The sequence below is a fragment of the Rana temporaria genome, chromosome 10, assembly GCF_905171775.1.
Source record: "Rana temporaria chromosome 10, aRanTem1.1, whole genome shotgun sequence".
In the NCBI taxonomy this organism is placed as follows: Eukaryota; Metazoa; Chordata; class Amphibia; order Anura; family Ranidae; genus Rana; species Rana temporaria.
The window spans coordinates 150020706-150047792 of record NC_053498.1 but is presented as its reverse complement, the minus strand read 5'-3'; the positions used below and the strand labels follow the sequence as shown (position 1 = coordinate 150047792).

The following is a 27087-nucleotide window of genomic DNA, read 5'->3' as shown; positions in this document are numbered from 1 at the left end:
ATGCCGGTTGGCTTAATTAGTTTTTATTGCTGATGCTCTGTGTTCGATGTCAGAGCGTTATGTATCACATACATGGGCAGAAGTCCAAGACTTTGTCCTCAGACCACCTCCCCCCCCCCCCACCCGCCATAAAACGCCTCCCCGGCCTGGACCGTATTTCAACCTAATTAGCCGGGTTGGACCTTTTTCTTCTATCGAAGTCGTTTAACATTATTCCTTATTTTTATCTAAATTGCTCTCGTTTAAAATGCTTACGAAGTCATTTGTGTTCCTAACCTTTTATCCAGATTAAATTGCAGTAATATGATAATGAATGTGGTTGTGAGCCAGAGAACATCACTGTAATACATTTATAGAGGAGCCCTATGTAGATGTCACGGCAAAACAAGCATCGCGTACCCCTCGCAGCGACCAACCCGACGCCGGCTCACCTGGTGGCGCCATTTAACCACTTAAGACCCGGACCTTTAGGCAGCTAAAGGACCCGGCCAGTTTTTGCGATTCGGCACTGCGGCGCTTTAACTGACAATTGCGCGGTCGTGCGACGTGGCTCCCAAACAAAATTGGCGTCCTTTTTTCCCCCACAAATAGAGATTTCTTTTGGTGGTATTTGATCACCTCTGCGGTTTTTATTTTTTGCGCTATAAACAAAAATAGAGCGACAATTTTGAAACAAATTCAATATTTTTTACTTTTTGCTATAATAAATATCCCCCAAAAATATATAATTTTTTTTCCCCTCAGTTTAGGCCGATACGTATTCTTCTACCTATTTTTGGTAAAAAAAAAATCGCAATAAGCGTTTATCGGTTGGTTTGCGCAAAATTTATAGCGTTTACAAAATAGGGGATAGTTTTATTGCATTTTTATCATTTTTTTTTTTTACTACTAATGGCGGCAATCAGCGATTTTTTTCGTGACTGCGACATTATGGCGGACACATCGGACAATTTTGACACATTTTTAGGACCATTGTCATTTTCACAGCAAAAAATGCATTTAAAATGCACTGATTACTGTGAAAATGACAATTGCTGTTTAGGAGTTAACCACTAGGGGGTGCTGAAGGGGTTATGTATGACCTAATATGTGTTTCTAACTGTAGGGGGTGTGGCTGTAGGTGTGACGTCATTGATTGTGATTCCCTATATAAGGGATCACTCGATCGATGACGCCGCCACAGTGAAGAACGGGGAAGCTGTGTTTACACTCACCTCTCCCCGTTCTTCAGCTCCGGGGACCGATCGCGGGACTCCAGCGGCGATCCGGTCCACGGGTCCCGCGGTAACGGAGCTTCGGACCGGTCACGGGAGCGCGCCGCAGGCACGCGCCCGTGACCCACAGCTGAGGCACTTAAAGAGGACGTACCTGTACGTACATGTGCCCAGCCGTGCCATTCTGCCGACGTGTATGTGCAGGAGGCGGTCCTTAAGTGGTTAACCCTTTTACTGCCAGAGCCATTTTTGCACATTTAAAAAAAAAAATATTTTTTTTTAGGCCTGATGATTAGCTAAAAACCCTACAAAATCTACATTTTCTGAAAGCAGAAACCCTAAAGAATAAAACGGTGGTTGTTGCATTTTTTTTTTATGTAACTTGAGATTAGCGCGACAATTTATTACCGTATATACTCAAGTATAAGCCAAGTTTTTCACTACATTTTTTTGTGCTGATCCCTTGGCTTATACTGGAGTCTCTCCGATCAGCCCGTGTCATGCAGTCAGACGGCGTCCAGTTTAACCCCGCCTCCTCCTCGTCCGTGATAGGCGGAACACTGACTCACTACTGGGAAACTGAGTGTTCCGTCAATAACAGAAAAAGGAGGAGGCGGGGGTGGAGTTACACTGGACAGCTGCCGACTGCATGACACAGAGACCAGGTATGCAGATCGGGACAATGAGGCTTGCGATGGGCACAGTGAGGCTTGCGATGGGGCACAGGGAGGCTTGCGATGGGGCACAGGGAGGCTTGCGATGGGGCACAGTGAGGCTTGTTATGGGGCACAGTGAGGCTTGCGATGGGGCACAGTGAGTGAGGCTTGCGATGGGGCACAGTGAGTGAGGCTTGCGATGGGGCACAGTGAGTGAGGCTTGCGATGGGGCACAGTGAGGCTTGCGATGGGGCACAGTGAGGCTTGCCATGGGGCACAGTGAGGCTTGCCATGGGGCACAGTGAGGCTTGCCATGGGGCACAGTGAGGCTTGCGATGGGGCACAGTGAGGCTTGCGATGGGGCACAGTGAGGCTTGCAATGGGCACAGTGAAAAAATAGGCTTCACAACCTCTTCAAGTTCATCCGATGAAAGGTTCAACAACAGAGGAACCCAAAATTCACTAAACGTGGCACTAAGCTATGCATATCAAAGACAAATAAATACTGTATGTATAACATTTATCTATTCTTTGAGCCAATGAGTGATCCGTTTATTGGAATCAATAGCAACCAATCAGAAATGTGGCCATGCGTTGCTCTGTCCGTCGTTCTCCTATACGCGGGATCCAATGATTATAGACACACCTGAATACACAGTATATCGAGGAACAGAAAGATACCTATATATATATATAATAAAATGAAAATGTTTATTTCCTGGAAGCAGAAGGGCGCGTTGTTTACCCTTGCGGCAATTCTCCAGAACAATAAACCTGCCTCATCCTCTCTGCTGGCAACTACATAAAAAGTAATATCCAAAGTAAAATACCTACACAACACGCCGTGAACCTGAACAATCCACATTTGTCTGCCTTAAAGCTGAACGCCACTAAAATTGTATTTTTAAATAAAATTCTCTTCTTTCCGCCTCTCCAAATCTGTTCTCACCATCTATACATGTCCCATTCCAGGGCCAGCTACCGCTCCTCCTCCCTGCCGCTCCTCCTCCAGTCCCAGCTGACGCTCCTCCTCCCTGCCGCTCCTCCTCCAGTCCCAGCTGACGCTCCTCCTCCCTGCCGCTCCTCCTCCAGTCCCAGCTGCCGCTCCTCCTCCAGTCCCAGCTGCCGCTCCCCCTCCAGTCCCAGCTGCCGCTCCCCCTCCAGTCCCCGCACGTCCGCTCCTCCTCCAGTCCCCGCACGTCCGCTCCTCCTCCAGTCCCAGCTGCCGCTCCCCCTCCAGTCCCAGCTGCCGCTCCTCCTCCAGTCCCAGCTGCCGCTCCCCCTCCAGTCCCAGCTGCCGCTCCTCCTCCAGTCCCAGCTGCTGCTCCCCCTCCAGTCCCAGCTGCCGCTCCTCCTCCAGTCCCAGCTGACACTCCTTTTCCTAGTCCCAGATGCCATTCACCCTTCAGTCTCCAGCTGCCGCTCCTCCTCCAGCCCCAACTGCCGCTCTCCCTCCAGTCTCAGCTGCCATTCCCCCTTCCCCCTCCCGTCTCCAGCTGCCACTCTCCAGCTGCCGCTACCCCCCCAGTTTCCAGCTGCTGCTTCCCCCCCAGTCCCCGGCTGCCACTCCCCCGCCAGTCCCCGGCTGCCACTCCCCCGCCAGTCCCCAGCTGCCACTCCCCCGCCAGTCCCCAGCTGCCACCCCCCCCGTCCCCAGCTGCCACCCCCCCTCCAGTTCCCAGATGCCACTCCCCATCCAGTCCCCAGATAACAGTGTCCAAGTAATCCCCCTCTAGCCAGTTGTGTCATAGTAATCCCCCTCGGGTCAACTGGGTCAAAGTGATCCCTCTCTCATCCACTTTGTCAGAGACCTCTCTCTCCAGCCAACTGTGCTAAAGTGATCTCTCTCTGGCCAAATGTGTCAAAGTGATCCCTCTCTGGCCAACTGTGTCATAGTGATCCCCCTCTGGCCAACTGCGCCATAGTGATCCCTCTCTGGCCAAATGTGTCAAAGTGATCCCTCTCTGGCCAACTGTGTCATAGTGATCCCCCTCTGGCCAACTGTGTCATAGTGATCCCCCTCTGGCCAACTGTGTCATAGTGATCCCCCTCTGGCCAACTGTGTCATAGTGATCCCCCTCTGGCCAACTGTGTCATAGTGATCCCTCTCTGGCCAACTGTGTCATAGTGATCCCCCTCTGGCCAACTGTGTTATAGTGATCCCTCTCTAGCCAACTGGGTTAAAGTGATCCCAGTTTTGCCCGCCCCTACACTATCTTGTAGATTGCAATCCTCTCATTTGCTAGAACAGAAAACTCTAAAAACAAACCATGTCACCCACACAGTACCTTCATTTCTACTGCGGCCGACCCAATGAGCAGCAGGGAGTCTCCATCCCAAACATCAATCTGTAGAGTCTGGAGAGCCAGATACCGCAGAAACCAGCGCTGTTCTCCTGACTTCAGGAATCCGGGGTCCACCATGTACTTCACCTGATACCCCGGACAGCCTGCGAGAAAAAGAAAATGAAACAATCAATATAAATATTATTTTAGTCAATTATTTCAAGATTTTGTTTTTTACTTGGTGCAATTTTATCATAAAGAGAAGTCCTTTTTCTGTGTTAATTAGTGATGCTCAAGAATATTCGTATTGCAAATATTCGTTACGAATATTGCATATTCGATTATTCGCGAATAACTCGAATATCGCGGCCAAAATTAGCTATTACGAATATTCGCATTTTTTCAAATTTATTTTTAAAACAGATCACATCCTAGTGATCTCCATCGACGTCTAAAAGCATTGCTGGTATGATTAGAGACCCTGGGCCGAGTAGCTAAGCTGAGGCGATCCTTTTATGTTGACGAATATTCGCGAATACTTTCTCCGCCCTTCTTTTGCATCAGAGCCAATCAGAGTTCTCCTACCACAGTTGTCAGAGGTTAGCAACCTCCATAGCAACCAATAGGAACCTGCCTGCACGACCAGTATATAAGATCACTCCCAGCAGTATTTCAGTGCAGATTCACAAGGTGGCTAGAGAGAGTGGAGTGTTTCTGTGCGTTTTTCCAGTGTATTGCGATCTTCAAAGAATTTTCCATCTTTTGTCCCGTGTCATCATTTGCATTTCACCTCTTTAATGAGAATAATAACTGTTTAACATAAAGACATTTAAGAGATGTCAACGTAAACGGTTTACTTGGCTTTTTTTTAACTCAACAGAATCAGGGGCCCCAGTGTGCGGTTGATCTTTACCTAACTCAATACAGGTCAGTCTAGAGGAGAGATCTGTATTTTCCAAATCTATGGTTATTCAATATTTATTAAACTAATCAATATACAAATTGGTCAAAGTAAACCCTCAAATCTATATAATAATGTATTTATTTTATTAATACCTTGTTGTTAGTTGCAGGGTCCATTACGTAAAACCACACTTTTTCCAAAGGGCAGGTGAAATTGAATGTTTCAGAATTTCGCAATCATTTTCGCATTAGCGAAACTTCGCAAAAAAATTTTTTGGGTAAAATATCACGAATGTTCGATTTTAACAAATATTTCACAAATATTCGTCTATATATTCATGATATATCGCAAAATCGAATATGGCGTATTCCGCTCAACACTAGTTTTAATAGTCTTTCCCAGTTTTTAGACATATTGGGCCAGATTCATCAAGAGATACGACGGCGGATCTCCTGATCCCACGGTCGGATCTATGCGACTGATTCATAAGAATCAGTTCCGCATAGATCTCCCTTAGCTCCGACTGGTGTAAGTGACTTACAACAGTCGAATCTTAGGCTGCAATCTCCCGCCGGCCTCTAGGTGTCGTCGCTTTTTTTTACGCGTCGCATATGCAAATGAGGAGAACCGCCGATTCAAGTCCGTACGCCCGCCCGTTGCTTTTTTTTAACGTCGTTTGCGTTCGGCTTTTTCTGGCGGATAGCTACCACTGCTATATGAGGGGTAGCTAATGTTAAGTATGGCCATCGTTCCCGCGCCGAGATTCAAATTTTTACGTCATTTGCGTAAGTCCATCGGGAATACCGATGGCCGCAATTGACGTACCCGCCGCTAACATTGACGTCCTAGCGACGTCATTTGGAGCATGCACACTGGGATATTTCGCCGGCGGCGCATGCGCAGTTAAATCGGCGCGGGAACGCGCCTGATTTGAATTGTACACTCCCCCTAGCCGCGGAATTTGCATTCCGCCGGGGGGGGTTACGATCCGACGGTGCAATTTGCGAGGTAAGTGCTTGATGAATACTGCACTAGCCTCGCTAAATTGCACCGGCGGAACGTAAAACACGTAGATCTAGCGGATCTAAAGATCCGCTGATCTACATGAATCTGGCCCATTGTATATTGTATCGTGTTATTTACCAGTAAAAGCCTCCCTTGTGTAGACATCCACTGAGACTGCTGCTGGGTGCCGCCATCTTGGATGTGATGTCAGCAATCCCCAACAGACTCACAGCTGTCGCTCAAGTGACACTCCATAGTTATCTCCATGCTCCTGCTCTGACATAGATAGCAATGGAGGAAAGAAGATAAAACAGACACTCGCCCTGGTTAATGGAGCCATCCTTATTGAGCGACACGATCACCCGGGCCGGGGTTTCCGTCCGCGACATTCCTTTGGAGTGAACCTGTACTAGCTGCAGGCGTGGCGTGGTTACTGGCTGGAATCGATAGAACTGGAAGGTGAAGTAAAGGGTCTGCGGCCAGTTCAGTGACGAGTTACCTTCTGGTACGCTGAGTAAAGGAAAAAAATAATAATAATTATCTCCCCAGGAATATAATAATAAAGCCCAAAGCAAAGTCAGACACATAGAAAGATATACAGAATGAGGCCCCACTTTGCTTAAAAACAGGGGAATCTTCCATCGCTTACATTGCAATGCGTGTTCAAGCTGGCCAACTTTGTCGTAGTGATCCCCCTCTGGCTAACTAACTGTGTCAAAGTGATCCCTCTGTGGCCAACTGTGTCAAAAGTGATCCCTCTCTGGCTAACTAACAGGGTCAAAGTGATCCCCCTCTGGCCAACTGTGTCAAAGTGACCCCCCTCTGGCCAACTTCGACAAAGTTGGCCAGAGGGGGATCACTTTGGCACAGTTGGCCAGAGGAGGATCCCTTTGACACAGTTGGCCAGAAGAGGATCCCTTTGGCACAGTTGGCCAGAGGGGGGTCACTTTGGCACAGTTGGCCAGAGAGGGATCACTTTGACATAGTTGGCCAGAGGGGGATCACTTTGACATAGTTGGCCAGAGAGGGATCCCTTTGACACAGTTGGCCAGAGAGGGATCCCTTTGACACAGTTGGCCAGAGGGGGGTCACTTTGACACAGTTAGTTAGCCAGAGGGGGATCACTACGACATAGTGATCCCCCTCTGGCTAACTAATGCCTCGTTTCCACTGAGCGGATCGGTTCGGTACGGTTCGGTTCGGTACGCTATTTTGGGTGTTTCCACTACGAAAGTGTGCCATTAAACCGAACCGTACCGGACCATTCTGGGTCCTGCTTCAGATGTGGGGCCATAGGAAATGGAACGGTTCCATTAGGGGAGGAGATGCAATACATTCCACTGATTGGTGGATGTGCTAGGCATTTTTTCTAAATCCTGAATGGTCCCCGACGGTCCGATTTGCAGTGGAAACGCTCATGAGAATAGACCGGTCCATTCTAAACCGCTCCATTCTTACTGACCCGAACCGTTCCGTGCAGTGGAAACAAGGCATAACTGTGTCAATGTGATCCCTCTGTGGCCAACTGTGTCAAAGTGATCCCTCTCTGGCCAACTGCAAAGTGATCTCACTCTGGCCAACTGCAAAGTGATCCCTCTCTGGCCAACTGTGCCAAAGTGATCCCTCTCTGGCCAACTGTGCCAAAGTGATCCCTCTCTGGCCAACTATGTCAAAGTGATCCCTCTCTGGCCAACTATGTCAAAGTGATCCCTCTCTGGCCAACTGTGTCAAAGTGATCCCTCTCTGGCCAACTATGTCAAAGTGATCTCCCTCTGGCCAACTTTGTCAAAGTGATCCCCCTCTGGCCAACTTTGTCAAAGTGATCCCCCTCTGGCCAACTTTGTCAAAGTGATCCCCCTCTGGCCAACTTTGTCAAAGTGATCCCCCTCTGGCCAACTTTGTCAAAGTGATCCCCCTCTGGCCAACTGTGCAAAAGTGATCCCTCTCTGCCAAACTGTACCAAAGTGATCCCTCTCTGCCCAACTGTGCTAAAGTGATCCCTCTCTGGCCAACTATGTCAAAGTGATCCCCCTCTGGCCAACTATGTCAAAGTGATCCCCCTCTGGCCAACTATGTCAAAGTGATCCCTCTCTGGCCAACTATGTCAAAGTGATCCCTCTCTGGCCAACTGTGTCAAAGTGATCCCCCTCTGGCCAACTATGTCAAAGTGATCCTTCTCTGGCCAACTGTGTCAAAGTGATCCCTCTCTGGCCAACTATGTCAAAGTGATCCCTCTCTGGCCAACTGTGTCAAAGTGATCGTCCTCTGGCCAACTGTTTCAAAGTGATCCCCCTCTGGCCAACTTTGTCAAAGTGATCCCTCTCTGGCCAACTGTGTCAAAGTGATCCCTCTCTGGCCAACTATGTCAAAGTGATTGTCCTCTGGCCAACTATGTCAAAGTGATCCCTCTCTGGGCAACTGTGTCAAAGTGATCCCTCTCTGGCCAACTGTGTCAAAGTGATCCCTCTCTGGCCAACTATGTCAAAGTGATCCCTCTCTGGGCAACTGTGTCAAAGTGATCCCTCTCTGGCCAACCATGTCAAAGTGATCCCTCTCTGGCCAACCATGTCAAAGTGATCCCTCTCTGGCCAACTATGTCAAAGTGATCCCCCTCTGGCCAACTATGTCAAAGTGATCCCTCTCTGGCCAACTATGTCAAAGTGATCTCCCTCTGGCCAACTATGTCAAAGTGATCCCTCTCTGGCCAACTATGTCAAAGTGATCCCTCTCTGGCCAACTGTGCCAAAGTGATCCCTCTCTGGCCAACTGTGCCAAAGTGATCCCTCTCTGGCCAACTGTGCCAAAGTGATCCCTCTCTGGCCAACTATGTCAAAGTGATCCCCCTCTGGCCAACTGTGTCAAAGTGATCCCCCTCTGGCCAACTATGTCAAAGTGATCCCTCTCTGACCAACTATGTCAAAGTGATCCCTCTCTGACCAACTATGTCAAAGTGATCCCTCTCTGGCCAACTATGTCAAAGTGATCTCCCTCTGGCCAACCATGTCAAAGTGATCCCTCTCTGGCCAACCATGTCAAAGTGATCCCTCTCTGGCCAACTATGTCAAAGTGATCCCCCTCTGGCCAACTATGTCAAAGTGATCCCTCTCTGGCCAACTATGTCAAAGTGATCTCCCTCTGGCCAACTATGTCAAAGTGATCCCTCTCTGGCCAACTGTGCCAAAGTGATCCCTCTCTGGCCAACTATGTCAAAGTGATCCCCCTCTGGCCAACTGTGTCAAAGTGATCCCCCTCTGGCCAACTATGTCAAAGTGATCCCTCTCTGACCAACTATGTCAAAGTGATCCCTCTCTGGCCAACTATGTCAAAGTGATCCCTCTCTGGCCAACTATGTCAAAGTGATCTCCCTCTGGCCAACCATGTCAAAGTGATCCCTCTCTGGCCAACCATGTCAAAGTGATCCCTCTCTGGCCAACTATGTCAACGTGATCCCCCTCTGGCCAACTATGTCAAAGTGATCCCTCTCTGGCCAACTATGTCAAAGTGATCTCCCTCTGGCCAACTATGTCAAAGTGATCCCTCTCTGGCCAACTATGTCAAAGTGATCCCTCTCTGGCCAACTGTGCCAAAGTGATCCCTCTCTGGCCAACTGTGCCAAAGTGATCCCTCTCTGGCCAACTGTGCCAAAGTGATCTCTCTCTGGCCAACTATGTCAAAGTGATCCCCCTCTGGCCAACTGTGTCAAAGTGATCCCCCTCTGGCCAACTATGTCAAAGTGATCCCTCTCTGACCAACTATGTCAAAGTGATTCTTCTCTGGCCAACTGTGTCAAAGTGATCCCCCTCTGGCCAACTATGTCAAAGTGATCCCCCTCTGGCCAACTATGTCAAAGTGATCCCTCTCTGGCCAACTGTGTCAAAGTGATCCCTCTCTGGCCAACTATGTCAAAGTGATCCCCCTCTGGCCAACTATGTCAAAGTGATCCCCCTCTGGCCAACTATGTCAAAGTGATCCCTCTCTGGCCAACTGTGTCAAAGTGATCCTTCTCTGGCCAACTATGTCAACGTGCAGACTGCATGATACATGGGCACCAAAGCCCAACTATTCTTCCTGTAAAACTGCTTCCACATTCATTCTGTGCGAATTCCAGCAAAAACATTTTATTAAGCCATTTTCTTTCCAGGTCAAATGTTATTAATTTAAAAAAAAAAATAGAGTGGTCTGGGAAATTACTGCCTTATGGCCACTAGATGGTGCCGATGACCATGGGAAATAAATACTTAATATTATCATTAGCACTAGTGGCCATAATGTAGAATTTTCCTAATACACTGCATTCTTTATGAAAAATTTTCAATCTGGAGAGAACATAGCCTAATAACATTCGATGTTGCCCCCACTTGCACACAACAAACAGCTCTGTAAATGTTTTACGCACACATGGTGTTTGTTTATACCTCCAAGGTGAATTTCTTCTGCATTGAACACACTTATTTTACCTGAAGTTGGTTCTCACCTGCTGAATGCCAGGAACTGCAGGACTATTTCATTGCACTGCAGATAATCAGCTTCTTCTCTCTGAGGGTTAAAGTTCACCGGACTCGAAGGATCGACCACTTCCGCTACTTCGTTATTGCAGTCCAAAATTTCCGGGAAGGCAACGGAGTGAAGGCGGGCCAGGGCGGCTCGGGACAAAATGGAGGTGGTGCTGGGAGGAAGAAAAGTCATTCCCTTAGGACGTGACCAATAGGAAGCCAGAACATAAACCTTCCTCTAGTCTCCTGTTGTATTGCTTCAAATATCATAAAATGTTTCCTTTTCCAATACAGCTACTGAAATGACCTGAAAACTTGTCTTTGAGTGAACAAGGCCAGAGGAAAGTTGGGATCAGGCCTGCAGTGGGGGAGCTGATGTGCAGTAGGGGGAAGTACAGGAAGAAGACAGCTCATGGTGAGCACCACCACTGGAGCAGTGTTTACTAGTAGCCTTAAGGAGCATGGAGGAGATGGGACAGTGAGGAGCATGGAGGAAGCGGGCAGTGAGGTGCATGGAGGAAGCGGGCAGTGAGGTGCATGGAGGAAGCGGGCAGGGAGGAGCATGGAGGAGACGGGCAGTGAGGAGCATGGAGGAGGCGAGTAGTGAGGAGCATGGAGGAGGCGGGTAGTGAGGAGCATGGAGGAAGCAGGCAGTGAGGAGCACGGAGGAGGCAAGCAGTGAGGAGTATGAAGGAAGCAGGCAGTGAGGAGCACGGAGGAGGCAGGCAGTGAGGAGCACGGAGGAGGCGGGCAGTGAGGAACACGGAGGAGGCGGGCAGTGAGGTGCATGGAGGAGGCGGGCAGTGAGGAGCATGGAGGAGGCAGGCAGTGAGGAGCACGGAGGAGGCAGGCAGTGAGGAGCACGGAGGAGGCGAGTAGTGAGGAGCATGAAGGAAGCGGGCAGTGATGAGCATGGAGGAGGAGGGACAGTGAGGAGCACGGAGGAGGCGGGCAGTGAGGAACACGGAGGAGGCGAGTAGTGAGGAGCATGGAGGAGGCAGGCAGTGAGGAGCACGGAGGAGGCGGGCAGTGAGGAGCACGGAGGAGGCGGGCAGTGAGGAGCACGGAGGAGGCGGGCAGTGAGGTGCATGTAGGAGGCGGGCAGTGAGGAGCATGGGGGAGGTGGGACAGTGAGGAGCATGGAGGAGGCGAGTAGTGAGGAGCATGGAGGAAGCGGGTAGTGAGGAGCATGGAGGAAGGGGGCAGTGAGGAGCATGGAGGAGGCGGGCAGTGAGGAGTATGAAGGAAGCGGGCAGTGATGAGCATGGAGGAGGAGGGACAGTGAGGAGCATGGAGGAGACGGGCAGTGAGGAGCATGGAGGAGGCGGGTAGTGAGGAGCATGGAGGAGGCGGGTAGTGAGGAGCATGGAGGAAGCGGGCAGGGAGGAGCATGGAGGAGGAGGGACAGTGAGGAGCATGGAGGAGGCGAGTAGTGAGGAGCATGGAGGAGGCGGGTAGTGAGGAGCATGGAGGAGGCGGGTAGTGAGGAGCATGGAGGAAGCAGGCAGTGAGGAGCACGGAGGAGGCGGGCAGTGAGGAGCACGGAGGAGGCGGGCAGTAAGGTGCATGGAGGAGGCGGGCAGTGAGGAGCATGGGGGAGGTGGGACAGTGAGGAGCATGGAGGAGGCGAGTAGTGAGGAGCATGGAGGAGGCGAGTAGTGAGGAGCATGGAGGAAGCGGGTAGTGAGGAGCATGGAGGAAGCGGGCAGTGAGGAGCATGGAGGAAGCGGGCAGTGAGGAGTATGAAGGAAGCGGGCAGTGATGAGCATGGAGGAGGTGGGCAGTGAGGTGCATGCAGAAGGTGGGCAGTGAGGTGCATGCAGGAGGAGGGACAGTGAGGAGAATGCAGGAGGAGGGACAGTGAGGAGCATGGAAGAGGCGGCATTGAGGAGCATGCAGGAGGAGGGACAGTGAGGAGCATGGAGGAAGCGGGCAGTGAGGTGCATGGAGGAAGCGGGCAGTGAGGTGCATGGAGGAAGCGGGCAGGGAGGAGCATGGAGGAGGAGGGACAGTGAGGAGCATGGAGGAGACGGGCAGTGAGGAGCATGGAGGAGGCGAGTAGTGAGGAGCATGGAGGAGGCGGGTAGTGAGGAGCATGGAGGAAGCAGGCAGTGAGGAGCACGGAGGAGGCAAGCAGTGAGGAGTATGAAGGAAGCAGGCAGTGAGGAGCACGGAGGAGGCAGGCAGTGAGGAGCACGGAGGAGGCGGGCAGTGAGGAACACGGAGGAGGCGGGCAGTGAGGTGCATGGAGGAGGCGGGCAGTGAGGAGCATGGAGGAGGCAGGCAGTGAGGAGCACGGAGGAGGCGGGCAGTGAGGAACACGGAGGAGGCGAGTAGTGAGGAGCATGGAGGAGGCGGGTAGTGAGGAGCATGGAGGAAGCAGGCAGTGAGGAGCACGGAGGAGGCGGGCAGTGAGGAGCACGGAGGAGGCGGGCAGTGAGGAGCATGGAGGAGACGGGCAGTGAGGAGCATGGAGGAGGCGGGTAGTGAGGAGCATGAAGGAAGCGGGCAGTGATGAGCATGGAGGAGGAGGGACAGTGAGGAGCACGGAGGAGGCGGGCAGTGAGGAACACGGAGGAGGCGAGTAGTGAGGAGCATGGAGGAGGCAGGCAGTGAGGAGCACGGAGGAGGCAGGCAGTGAGGAGCACGGAGGAGGCGAGTAGTGAGGAGCATGGAGGAGGCGGGTAGTGAGGAGCATGGAGGAAGCAGGCAGTGAGGAGCACGGAGGAGGCGGGCAGTGAGGAGCACAGAGGAGGCGGGCAGTGAGGAGCATGGAGGAGACGGGCAGTGAGGAGCATGGAGGAGGCGGGTAGTGAGGAGCATGAAGGAAGCGGGCAGTGATGAGCATGGAGGAGGAGGGACAGTGAGGAGCACGGAGGAGGCGGGCAGTGAGGAACACGGAGGAGGCGAGTAGTGAGGAGCATGGAGGAGGCAGGCAGTGAGGAGCACGGAGGAGGCGGGCAGTGAGGAGCACGGAGGAGGCGGGCAGTGAGGAACACGGAGGAGGCGGGCAGTGAGGTGCATGTAGGAGGCGGGCAGTGAGGAGCATGGGGGAGGTGGGACAGTGAGGAGCATGGAGGAGGCGAGTAGTGAGGAGCATGGAGGAAGCGGGTAGTGAGGAGCATGGAGGAAGCGGGCAGTGAGGAGCATGGAGGAGGCGGGCAGTGAGGAGTATGAAGGAAGCGGGCAGTGATGAGCATGGAGGAGGAGGGACAGTGAGGAGCATGGAGGAGACGGGCAGTGAGGAGCATGGAGGAGGCGGGTAGTGAGGAGCATGGAGGAGGCGGGTAGTGAGGAGCATGGAGGAAGCGGGCAGGGAGGAGCATGGAGGAGGAGGGACAGTGAGGAGCATGGAGGAGGCGAGTAGTGAGGAGCATGGAGGAGGCGGGTAGTGAGGAGCATGGAGGAGGCGGGTAGTGAGGAGCATGGAGGAAGCAGGCAGTGAGGAGCACGGAGGAGGCGGGCAGTGAGGAGCACGGAGGAGGCGGGCAGTAAGGTGCATGGAGGAGGCGGGCAGTGAGGAGCATGGGGGAGGTGGGACAGTGAGGAGCATGGAGGAGGCGAGTAGTGAGGAGCATGGAGGAAGCGGGTAGTGAGGAGCATGGAGGAAGCGGGCAGTGAGGAGCATGGAGGAAGCGGGCAGTGAGGAGTATGAAGGAAGCGGGCAGTGATGAGCATGGAGGAGGTGGGCAGTGAGGTGCATGCAGAAGGTGGGCAGTGAGGTGCATGCAGGAGGAGGGACAGTGAGGAGAATGCAGGAGGAGGGACAGTGAGGAGCATGGAAGAGGCGGTATTGAGGAGCATGCAGGAGGAGGGACAGTGAGGAGCATGGAGGAGGCGGCAGTGAGGAGCATGGAGGAGGAGGGACAGTGAGGAGCATGCAGGAGGAGGGACAGTGAGGAGCATCAGGAGGAGGGACAGTGAGGAGCATGCAGGAGGAGGGACAGTGAAGGAGCATGCAGGAGGAGGGACAGTGAGGAGCATGGAGGAGGAGGGACAGTGAGGAGTATGCAGGAGGAGGGACAGTGAGGAGCATGCAGGAGGAGGGACAGTGAGGAGCATGCAGGAGGAGGGACAGTGAAGGAGCATGCAGGAGGAGGGACAGTGAAGGAGCATGCAGGAGGAGGGACAGTGAGGAGCATGGAGGAGGAGGGACAGTGAGGAGCATGCAGGAGGAGGGACAGTGAGGAGCATGGAGGAGGCGGCAGTGAGGAGCATGGAGGAGGAGGGACAGTGAGGAGCATGGAGGAGGAGGGACAGTGAGGAGCATGCAGGAGGAGGGACAGTGAGGAGCATGCAGGAGGAGGGACAGTGAGGAGCATGGAGAAGGCGGCAGTGAGGGGGAAGGAAGAGTCTGACAGTGAGGAGGGTGCAGAAGGTGGCTGGACACAGCCCGTTGGCATATCTGCGCACACACCATATTGGCGCACAGGAGGGGGCGGAGCCATGAAGAACAGGGGCTGAAGTTCTGCTTTAGAGGATGTATATGGATTATTTTTGGATATTGTTTTGTGTCATTTTCAGAAAAATATTTCAAACACCATTTCCACCTACAATGACCAAATGTCAAATCCACGCAAAAATCTCAGACAGCGCCTCCATAGACACAGCGCAGGGAGTGAGCGTTGTCACCCCTGGACAGGAAGTGTCTTGCAGGATCACTAGAGAAAAATTAAGCAAAAATAAATAAAAAATAACCTAAAAAACAGAAAACGAATGCAGCCGCCACATCTAAGGGCTTGTAAACGGCAATATATGACATTTCTGTTCTCTGGATTAGATACTCTTTATTGTAGAAGTGACTTTTCCGGATGGCGGCCCGCGGCAGGATTCCACAAGAGTGTAAATTGGTGTGTCGGAGGAAGATAAACACATAATTTATGACACGCGTTCCCTTCCCTATTTCCAAATGTTATCGGCGGCGGATGATGAATGGCTGGAGTACAGAGACCCGTGTACAGTTTCCATAAACAGAATCTTCTCCTCTTATGAAATATAAGGAAGATATACATTGTGTGACCTCACTAGAGAGGAATACGTCTTCTCATCTCCGGTCAGGAGAGTATGGGCCAGATTCACAGAGAGCGGCGTATCTCTGTGCGGGCGTAGCGCAGCTCATATGCGCTACGCCGACGTAACATAGAGAGGCAAGTACAGTATTCACAAAGCACTTGCTCCCTAAGTTACGGCGGTGTAACGTAAATGGACCGGCGTAAGCCCGCGGAATTCAAAGTAGGAAGGTAGTGGGCATGTTGTATTATAATGAATCGTGACCCCATGTAAATGAAGCGCCGTACGAACGGCACATGCGCGCGCATGCTCTGAATCACGTCGAATTTATGGCCTAAGATACGACGGCTCAATGGCAACGACGTGAACGTAACCTACGCACAGCCACATTCACGTACGACTTGCGCAAACGACGTAAAAATATACGCTTGTTCCGACGTCCATACTTTGCGTTACCTGCGCCTCATATAGCAGGGGTAACTTTACGCCGGACGTAAGCTTTACGTAAACGGCGTAGCTAAATCAGACGGGCGCAAGTACGTTCGTGAATCGGCGTATCTAGGTCATTTGCATATTCGACGCGTACATCTATGGAAGCGCCCCTAGCGGCCAGCGTAAATATGCGCCCAAGATACGACTGCTAGGGAGGGGGTGAAAAGGCTAAAGGGCTCAGCGTCTCCCCGCAGGGATGTAGTCTCAAGGGAGGGGGTGAGCACCCTAAACCGCTCAGCGTCTCCCCACAGGGATGTAGTCCCAAGGGAGGGGGTGAGCACTAAACCGCTCAGCGTCTCCCCGCAGGGATGTAGTCCCAAGGGAGGGGGTGAGCACCCTAAACAGCTCAGCGTCTCCCCGCAGGGATGTAGTCCCAAGGGAGGGGGTGAGCACCCTAAACAGCTCAGCGTCTCCCCGCAGGGATGTAGTCTCAAGGGAGGGGGTGAGCACCCTAAACCGCTCAGCGTCTCCCCGCAGGGATGTAGTCCCAAGGGAGGGGGTGAGCACCCTAAACAGCTCAGCGTCTCCCCGCAGGGATGTAGTCTCAAGGGAGGGGGTGAGCACCCTAAACCGCTCAGCGTCTCCCCGCAGGGATGTAGTCTCAAGGGAGGGGGTGAGCACCCTAAACAGCTCAGCGTCTCCCCGCAGGGATGTAGTCCCAAGGGAGGGGGGTAAGCACGCTAAAGGGCTCAGCATCCCCCCGCAGGGATGTAGTCCCAAGGGAGGGGGCGAGCATGCTGACTATCCCCCATCCAGGACGGCTCGGATGATGGGGGCAAGCTTACAGGAAGTGAGAAATTCAGACAAAAAAAAAAATAATTTAGACGGGAAATGGAAGGAAAAGGTAACCAACAATGCACAAGCTTAATCACTTAAGACCCGGACCTTTAGGCAGCTAAAGGACCTGGCCAGGTTTTGCGATTCGGCACTGCGTCGTTTTTACCTGACAATTGCGCGGTCGTGCGACGTGGCTCCCAAACAAAATTGGCATTTTTCCTCCACAAATAGAGCTTTCTTGTGGTGGTATTTGGTCATAATTTGCGCTATAAACAAAAATAGAGCGACAATTTTGAAAAAAATGCAATATTTTTAACTTTTTGCTATAATAAATATCCCCCAAAAATATATAAAACAATATTTTTTTCCCTCAGTTTAGGTCGATACGTATTCTCCTACCTATTTTTGGTAAAAAAATAGTTTATCGATTGGTTTGCGCAAAATTTATAGCGTTTACAAAATAGGGGATAGTTTTATTGCATTTTTATTAATTATTGTTTTTTTTTTACTACTAATGGCGGCGATCAGCGATTTTTTTTCATGACTGCGACATTATGGCGGACACATCGGACAATTTTTGACACATTTTTGGGACCATTGTCATTTTCACAGCGAAAAGTGCTATAATCGGGTCCGCGGATCCTGCCGTCCTGGAGCTTCGGACCGAGTCGCGGGCGCGTGCCCGCGGCTGGGTATTAGCACAGGACGTACCTGTATGTGCTTGTGCCCAGCCATGCCATTCTGCCGACGTAAATGTGCAGGAGGCGGTCCTTAAGTGGTTAAAGGAACCTATTTAGAAAATAAAGAAACAACCCCTTCAATGGCTGCCGGCTTCTCGATTATTGAACGATTGCATTTAAAATGCAGAGAAAGAATTCACACTCGGGTTTAGGAAAGCGATGGTAATTGGGGTCGGCTTGGTTGGACGGTAATTCAGAAGCGCGTTGAGGGAACAAAGTACAGAGACTGACAAAGCGGGCTGAGCTCAAGGGCACGAGGCGCTTCAATGGCATGAGCCGGAGCGAAGCCGCGCCACACAAACACTGATTTATATCTCACGTCCCGCGCTGTTGATCTGCTGAGATATCAATGTGACTTTTTTTTTAATGGTATCGCGGCGCGCTGGCGGCAGGACGGATGCATTCGCGGGACTTTTTTTTTCTCCCCCAGCTGAGGAAGAAGAGGTTTGTGACTTGTAAGGACTCGGGAACATTTATATAGAGGAATAAAGCTGAACTCCGGGTAATAAAGATATACGGCCGCAATGAACGCCGAGGAATTGTGGACTTTTATATCCCGTGTGCCCTCTACGCTGAGAGCTCGGGAACAAGAATAAATATGGCCCTGGATTCCACTTCTCAGTATGTCAGATGGAGAGGCAACAAAAATGGGGTGCCCCTTAACCACTTCCGCCCCGGAGGATTTGGCTGCCCAATGACCGGGGCCATTTTTTTGCGATTCGGTGCTGCGTCGCTTTAACTGACAATTGTGCGGTCGTGCGACGCGGATCCCAAACAAAATTGGTGACAATTAAAAAAAAAGCGACATTTTTTACTTTTTGCTGTAATAAAAACCGTATTTATCGGCGTATAACGCGCACTTTTTTCCCCTTAAAACCAGGGGAAAATCGTGGGTGGGCGATATACGCCGATACTGCTGTTCCTGGGCGCCGCCGCCGACATATATCAAACGCAATACACTCGGGTACACTCGGCTAGGCTCGGCTCCGCTCGCGGTCACGCCCTGTCCCGCCTCCTAGCCTTTATGCGAGAGGAGCCGAGCGTACTGCGCTCGGTATATGTCGGCGGCGGCGCTCAGAGACAGCGCAGGAGAAGCGGGGAGGACAGCGTGGGAGAAGCGGGGAGGACACCACCAAGGCCGCAGACGGACGCCGGACCGGACAAGGCCGCCAATGGACACCGGGCAAGACACCGACGAGGGGCATTCAAACTGTAAGTATTTATTTTTTTCCCCTTAGAATTCCCTTCTAGGTTTGAGGTGCGCGCTATACGCCGATAAATACGGTATCCCTAAAAATATATAAAAAAAACTAAAATATTTTCCTCAGTTTAGGCCGATACGTATTCTTCTACATATTTTTGGTAAAAAAATAAATCGCAATAAGCTTTTATTGATTGGTTTGCGCAAAAGTTATAGCGTTTACAAAATAGGGGATAGTTTTATGGCATTTTTATAAAGAATTTGTACTAGTAATGGTGGCGATCTGCAATTTTTATTGTGACTGCGACATCATGGCGGACACATCGGACACTTTTGAAGGTATTTTGGGACAATTGGCATTTATAAAGCGATCAGTGCTATAAAAATGCACTGATTACTGTGTAAATGACACTGGCAGGGAAGGGGTTAAACACTAGGGGTCAGATTCTCAAAGGGCTTACGACGGCGCAGCGCCATGTACGCCGTCGTAAGTCCTAATCTGACCCGTCGTATCTATGCGACTGATTCTTAGAATCAGTTACGCATAGATATCCATTAGATCCGACAGGCGCAAGTCTCTTACGCCGTCAGATCTAAACTGCAATATTTTTTTTGCCCGCTAGGTGGCGCTTCCGTCGAATTCCGCGTCGAGTATGCAAATTAGCTAGATACGCGAATTCCCGAACGTACGCACGGCCGACGCAGTAAAGTTACGACGTTTACGTTAGGCTTTTCCCGGCGTAAAGTTGCCCCTGGGTCTATGAGGCGCAGCCAATGTTAAGTATGGCCGTCGTTCCCGCGTCGAAATTTGAAAAAGTTACGTCGTTTACACAAGTCGTCTGTGAATGGGGCTGGACGTCATTTACGTTCACGTCGAAACCAATGACGTCCTTGCGACGTCATTTGGAGCAATGCACACTGGGATATTTTACGGACGGCGCATGCGCAGTTTGTTCGGCGCGGGGACGCTCTTCATTTAAATGATACACGCCCCCTACCCGCCGAATTTGAATTCCGCCGGGTGATTTCCGGAGGACCCAAGGCCGTAAAAAGACGGCCTCCCGGATTTATAGAGCCACCTGGAGGCCGTCTTTTTACTATGGCCCGGGACTGAAGTAGTTAAATCTTCAGCTTCCCTTACAAATACCTAGAGTCCTGGTAGCGGGAATTCTCAGTTCTCTATTGTTAGGTCTTCTGTATTTCCACTTACCTGCCAGTCTGAGTCCCCATTGCAACGATAGGAGCGTGGACGGGGGAGAAGGCCAGTTCCTGAAGATGCTCGGTGTTGGAGAAGTCCAGGTTACGGTCACCCATCTCTGCTTCAAGGTGGGTAATTCCACTCACTCCCGGCATCTCCTAATAAAAAAGTAAAGATTAGAATAAACGATCGGCTGCACGAGGGGAGATGTTGGTTTGCAGTGAAGACCAAAAAATATAGATTTTATTTTGTTTAACCACTTAAGACCCGGACCTTTAGGCAAGCTAAAGGACCTGGCCAGTTTTTGCGATTTGGCACTGCGTCGCTTCAACTGACAATTGCGCGGTCGTGCGACGTGGCTCCCAAACAAAATTGGCGTCCTTTTTCCCCCACAAATAGAGATTTCTTTTGGTGGTATTTGATCACCTCTGCGGTTTTTATTTTTTGCGCTATAAACAAAAAATAGCGACAATTTTGAAAAAAAGCAATATTTTTTACTTTTTGCTGTAATAAATATCCCCCAAAAACATATATATAAAAAAAAAATGTTTTCCTCAGTTTAGGCCGATACGTATTCTTCTACATATTTTTGGTAAAAAAAATCGCAATAAGCATTTATCGATTGGTTTGCGCAAAATTTATAGCGTTTACAAAATAGGGGATAGTTTTATTGCATTTTTATTAATAATTTTGTTTTTACTACTAATGGCGGCGATCTGCGATTTTTATCGTGACTGCGACATTATGGCGGACACATCGGACAATTTTGACACATTTTTGGGACCATTGTCATTTTTACAGCGAAAAGTGCTATAAAAATGCACTGATTACTGAGAAAATGATACTGGCAGGGAAGGGGGTTAAACACTAGGGGGCGAGGAAGGGGTTAAGTGTGTCCTAGGGAGTGATTCTAACTGTGGGGGGGGGGGCGTGGCTACGAGTGACGCGACACTGATCACTGCTCCCGATGAAAGGGAACAGACGATCAGTGACATGTCACTAGACAGAACAGGGAAATGTCTTGTTTACATATAGCTAGATTCAGGTAGCCGGGCGCATCTTTCCTTCGGCGTAGCGTATCGTATTTACGCTACGCCACCGTAAGTCAGAAAGGCAAGTACTGTATTCACAAAGCACTTGCCTCCTAAGTTACGGCGGCGTTGCGTAAATGGGGCCGGCGTAAGCGCGCCCAATTCAAATGAGGATGAGGGGGGCGTGTTTTATGTAAATGATTGGTGACCCGACGTGTGGGCCTTTTTTTACGAACGGCGCATGCGCCGTCCGTGTACATATCCCAGTGTGCATTGCTCCAAAGTACGCCGCAAGGATGTATTGGTTTCGACGTGAACGTAAATTACGTCCAGCCCCATTCACGGACGACGACCGCAAACGACGTAAAAATTTCAAATTTCGGCGCGGGAACGACGGCCATACTTAACATTGACTAGGCCAGCTATTTGTTCGACTAACTTTACGCCGGAAAAGGCCATACGTAAACGACATAAAATAAATGCGCCGGGCGCACGTACATTTCTGAATCGGCGTATGTAGTCATTTACATATTCTACGCCGAACTCAACGGAAGCGCCACCTAGCGGCCAGCGTAAATATTGCACCCTAAGATACGACGGCGTAGGAGACTTACGCCGCTCGTATCTTAGCCTAATTTAAGCGTATCTGGTTTCCAGAATACGCTTAAATTTAGGACGGCGTAGATTCAAAGTTACGTCGGCGTATCTACAGGTACGTTGCTTTGCCCAGCCGTGCCATTCTGCCGACTTATATCGGCGTTAGACGGTCGGCAAGTGGTTAAAGCGTATCTATATTCAGAATTTTTTTGGGATTGTACATTACACATAAATTACAGCAAAAATTCAGACATACCAAAGCAAACTTGAATATTACGGTTGCGCCGATAAAGGTTTTGTATCGGCGGGTACGATTACCGATACTTTGTGGTGCGATTTCTGTCAATACAAAAAGAAAAAATTGGCGCACATGCCGGGGCTGAAATGGTTAATCCTCTGTAAAATATGACTGCACTGGTAACGTATGAGCCGGGTGCCAAACTTTAGAAAAAATACGGAAAATGCGATTGACGCATCGGGGGGAGGGGGGGGTACAAAAGTCGGACAGCAAAGGACAGGGAAATATCACAGCGCCGGCTCCCGAAACTTTCCCAGGTCTCCTCTTACAAGCACCATGGCAGGTAATTGAAAATAAAAAATGGTTTCACACTCCAGGGAACAACGGCGAGGAAGACAAAGGTTCCGGGTGCTACATAAAACATTATGCAAATGGCGTTTCGGCGTGCCTCCCTGCCAGCGTTGCAGCGTGTAACTCCTGACACACGCAGCCTCCGACTGCATATTATTTACATGCTAAACGACGGAGGAGAATAATGATGGAGAAGGCCGAGGAGGCTGAACCCCCGGCTGAACTCTATGGCACCCGATGCCAGCGAGCGGCACAACGACGCACAGGAGGCTTCATCACTGTGTGCCATTCAATGTTCTTCATTTACATAATCAAAGCAGATAAAAAAGATACAAAATAATGCAGATTTATAATTAACTCCTTCAATAACGGGCACTTTCACTTCAATAACGGGCGCTTTCACTTCAATAACGGGCGCTTTCACTTCAATGACGGGCGCTTTCACTTCAATGACGGGCGCTTTCACTTCAATGACGGGCGCTTTCACTTCAATAACGGGCGCTTTCACTTCAATAACGGGCGCTTTCACTTCAATAACGGGCTCTTTCACTTCAATAACGGGCGCTTTCACTTCAATAACGGGCGCTTTCACTTCAATAACGGGCGCTTTCACTTCAATAACGGGCACTTTCACTTCAATAAACGGGCACTTTCACTTCAATAACGGGCACTTTCACTTCAATAACGGGCACTTTCATTTCAATAACGGGCGCTTTCACTTCAATAACGGGCTCTTTCACTTCAATAACGGGCGCTTTCACTTCAATAAACGGGCACTTTCACTTCAATAAACGGGCACTTTCACTTCAATAACGGGCACTTTCACTTCAATAACGGGCACTTTCACTTCAATAACGGGCGCTTTCACTTCAATAACGGGCACTTTCACTTCAATAAACGGGCACTTTCACTTCAATAACGGGCACTTTCACTTCAATAACGGGCACTTTCACTTCAATAACGGGCGCTTTCACTTCAATAACGGGCGCTTTCACTTCAATAACGGGCGCTTTCACTTCAATAACGGGCGCTTTCACTTCAATGACAGGCACTTTCACTTCAATAAACGGGCACTTTCACTTCAATAACGGGCGCTTTCACTTCAATAACGGGCGCTTTCACTTCAATAAACGGGCACTTTCACTTCAATAACGGGCACTTTCACTTCAATAACGGGCACTTTCACTTCAATAACGGGCGCTTTCACTTCAATAACGGGCGCTTTCACTTCAATAACGGGCTCTTTCACTTCAATATCGGGCGCTTTCACTTCAATAACGGGCGCTTTCACTTCAATAACGGGCGCTTTCACTTCAATAACGGGCGCTTTCACTTCAATAACGGGCGCTTTCACTTCAATGACAGGCACTTTCACTTCAATAACGGGCACTTTTACTTCAATAACGGGCGCTTTCATTGCAATAACGGGCGCTTTCACTTCAATAACGGGCGCTTTCACTTCAATAACGGGCGCTTTCACTTCAATAACGGGCGCTTTCACTTCAATAACGGGCACTTTCACTTCAATAACGGGCACTTTCACTTCAATAACGGGCACTTTCTCTTTAATAACGGGCACTTTCATTTCAATAACGGGCGCTTTCATTTCAATAACGGGCGCTTTCACTTCAATAACGGGCGCTTTCATTTCAATAACGGGCGCTTTCATTTCAATAACGGGCGCTTTCACTTCAATAACGGGCGCTTTCACTTCAATAACGGGCGCTTTCACTTCAATAACGGGCGCTTTCACTTCAATAACGGGCACTTTCATTTCAATAACGGGCACTTTCATTTCAATAACGGGCGCTTTCATTTCAATAACGGGCGCTTTCACTTCAATAACGGGCGCTTTCACATCAATATCGGGCGCTTTCACTTCAATAACGGGCGCTTTCACTTCAATAACGGGCGCTTTCACTTCAATAACGGGCACTTTCACTTCAATAACGGGCACTTTCACTTCAATAACGGGCACTTTCACTTCAATAACGGGCGCTTTCACTTCAATAACGGGCGCTTTAATTTCAATAACGGGCGCTTTAATTTCAATAACGGGCTCTTTCACTTCAATAACGGGCGCCTTTCACTTCAATAACGGGCGCTTTCACTTCAATAACGGGCGCGTTCACTTCAATAACGGGCGCGTTCACTTCAATAACGGGCGCTTTCACTTCAATAACGGGCGCTTTCACTTCAATAAACGGGCGCTTTCACTGCAATAACGGGCACTTTCACTTCAATAACGGGCGCGTTCACTTCAATAACGGGCGCTTTCACTTCAATACCGGGCGCTTTCACTTCAATAACGGGAGCTTTCACTTCAATAACGGGCGCTTTCACTTCAATAACGGGCGCTTTCACTTCAATAACGGGCGCTTTCACTTCAATAACGGGCGCTTTCATTGCAATAACGAGCACTTTCACTTCAATAACGGGCACTTTCATTGCAATAACGGGCGCTTTCACTTCAATAACGAGCGCTTTCACTTCAATAACGGGCGCTTTCACTTCAATAACGGGCACTTTCACTTCAATAACGGGCACTTTCACTTCAATAACGGGCGCTTTCACTTCAATAACGGGCGCTTTCACTTCAATAACGGGCGCTTTCACTTCAATAACGGGCGCTTTCACTTCAATGACAGGCACTTTCACTTCAATAAACGGGCACTTTCACTTCAATAACGGGCACTTTCACTTCAATAACGGGCACTTTCACTTCAATAACGGGCGCTTTCACTTCAATAAACGGGCACTTTCACTTCAATAACGGGCGCTTTCACTTCAATAACGGGCGCTTTCACTTCAATAACGGGCGCTTTCACTTCAATAACGGGCGCTTTCACTTCAATAACGGGCTCTTTCACTTCAATATCGGGCGCTTTCACTTCAATAACGGGCGCTTTCACTTCAATAACGGGCGCTTTCACTTCAATAACGGGCGCTTTCACTTCAATAACGGGCGCTTTCACTTCAATGACAGGCACTTTCACTTCAATAACGGGCACTTTTACTTCAATAACGGGCGCTTTCATTGCAATAACGGGCGCTTTCACTTCAATAACGGGCGCTTTCACTTCAATAACGGGCGCTTTCACTTCAATAACGGGCGCTTTCACTTCAATAACGGGCGCTTTCACTTCAATAACGGGCGCTTTCACTTCAATAACGGGCGCTTTCACTTCAATAACGGGCACTTTCACTTCAATAACGGGCACTTTCACTTCAATAACGGGCACTTTCTCTTTAATAACGGGCACTTTCATTTCAATAACGGGCGCTTTCATTTCAATAACGGGCGCTTTCACTTCAATAACGGGCGCTTTCATTTCAATAACGGGCGCTTTCACTTCAATAACGGGCGCTTTCATTTCAATAACGGGCGCTTTCACTTCAATAACGGGCACTTTCACTTCAATAACGGGCACTTTCACTTCAATAACGGGCGCTTTCACTTCAATAACGGGCACTTTCATTTCAATAACGGGCGCTTTCATTTCAATAACGGGCGCTTTCACTTCAATAACGGGCGCTTTCACTTCAATAACGGGCGCTTTAATTTCAATAACGGGCGCTTTAATTTCAATAACGGGCTCTTTCACTTCAATAACGGGCGCCTTTCACTTCAATAACGGGCGCCTTTCACTTCAATAACGGGCGCCTTTCACTTCAATAACGGGCGCTTTCACTTCAATAACGGGCGCTTTCACTTCAATAACGGGCGCTTTCACTTCAATAACGGGCGCTTTCACTTCAATAACGGGCGCTTTCACTTCAATAACGGGCGCTTTCATTGCAATAACGAGCACTTTCACTTCAATAACGGGCACTTTCATTGCAATAACGGGCGCTTTCACTTCAATAACGAGCGCTTTCACTTCAATAACGGGCGCTTTCACTTCAATAACGGGCGCTTTCACTTCAATAACGGGCGCTTTCACTTCAATAACGGGCGCTTTCACTTCAATAACGGGCGCTTTCATTGCAATAACGAGCACTTTCACTTCAATAACGGGCACTTTCATTGCAATAACGGGCGCTTTCACTTCAATAACGGGCACTTTCACTTCAATAACGGGCACTTTCTCTTTAATAACGGGCACTTTCATTTCAATAACGGGCGCTTTCATTTCAATAACGGGCGCTTTCATTTCAATAACGGGCGCTTTCATTTCAATAACGGGCACTTTCACTTCAATAACGGGCGCTTTCACTTCAATAACGGGCGCTTTCACTTCAATAACGGGCACTTTCACTTCAATAACGGGCACTTTCACTTCAATAACGGGCACTTTCACTTCAATAACGGGCGCTTTCACTTCAATAACGGGCGCTTTCACTTCAATAACGGGCGCTTTCACTTCAATAACGGGCGCTTTAATTTCAATAACGGGCGCTTTAATTTCAATAACGGGCTCTTTCACTTCAATAACGGGCACTTTCACATCAAAAAAGGGCGCTTTCACTTCAATAACGGGCGCCTTTCACTTCAATAACGGGCGCCTTTCACTTCAATAACGGGCGCCTTTCACTTCAATAACGGGCGCGTTCACTTCAATAACGGGCGCGTTCACTTCAATAACGGGCGCGTTCACTTCAATAACGGGCGCGTTCACTTCAATAACGGGCTCTTTCACTTCAATAACGGGCGCCTTTCACTTCAATAACGGGCGCCTTTCACTTCAATAACGGGCGCCTTTCACTTCAATAACGGGCGCGTTCACTTCAATAACGGGCGCTTTCACTTCAATAACGGGCGCGTTCACTTCAATAACGGGCGCGTTCACTTCAATAACGGGCGCGTTCACTTCAATAACGGGCGCGTTCACTTCAATAACGGGCGCGTTCACTTCAATAACGGGCGCTTTCACTTCAATAACGGGCGCTTTCAC

At 49.9% G+C, this 27087-nt stretch overlaps 1 protein-coding gene across 1 annotated transcript in view; it reads right to left on the bottom strand.

Moving 5' to 3' along the window:
• The window catches only part of NPHP4 (nephrocystin 4), a 268250-nt gene that overhangs the window by 76569 nt on the left and 164594 nt on the right, over positions 1-27087 (bottom strand). The window contains exons 14-17 of the mRNA XM_040326547.1: positions 19988-20133; positions 10539-10730; positions 6387-6574; positions 4159-4319 (exon numbers count right to left, since the gene is read on the bottom strand). Of these exons, the coding sequence (XP_040182481.1) occupies positions 4159-4319; positions 6387-6574; positions 10539-10730; positions 19988-20133 (687 nt within the window). The remainder of the gene's footprint in view (positions 1-4158; positions 4320-6386; positions 6575-10538; positions 10731-19987; positions 20134-27087) is intronic.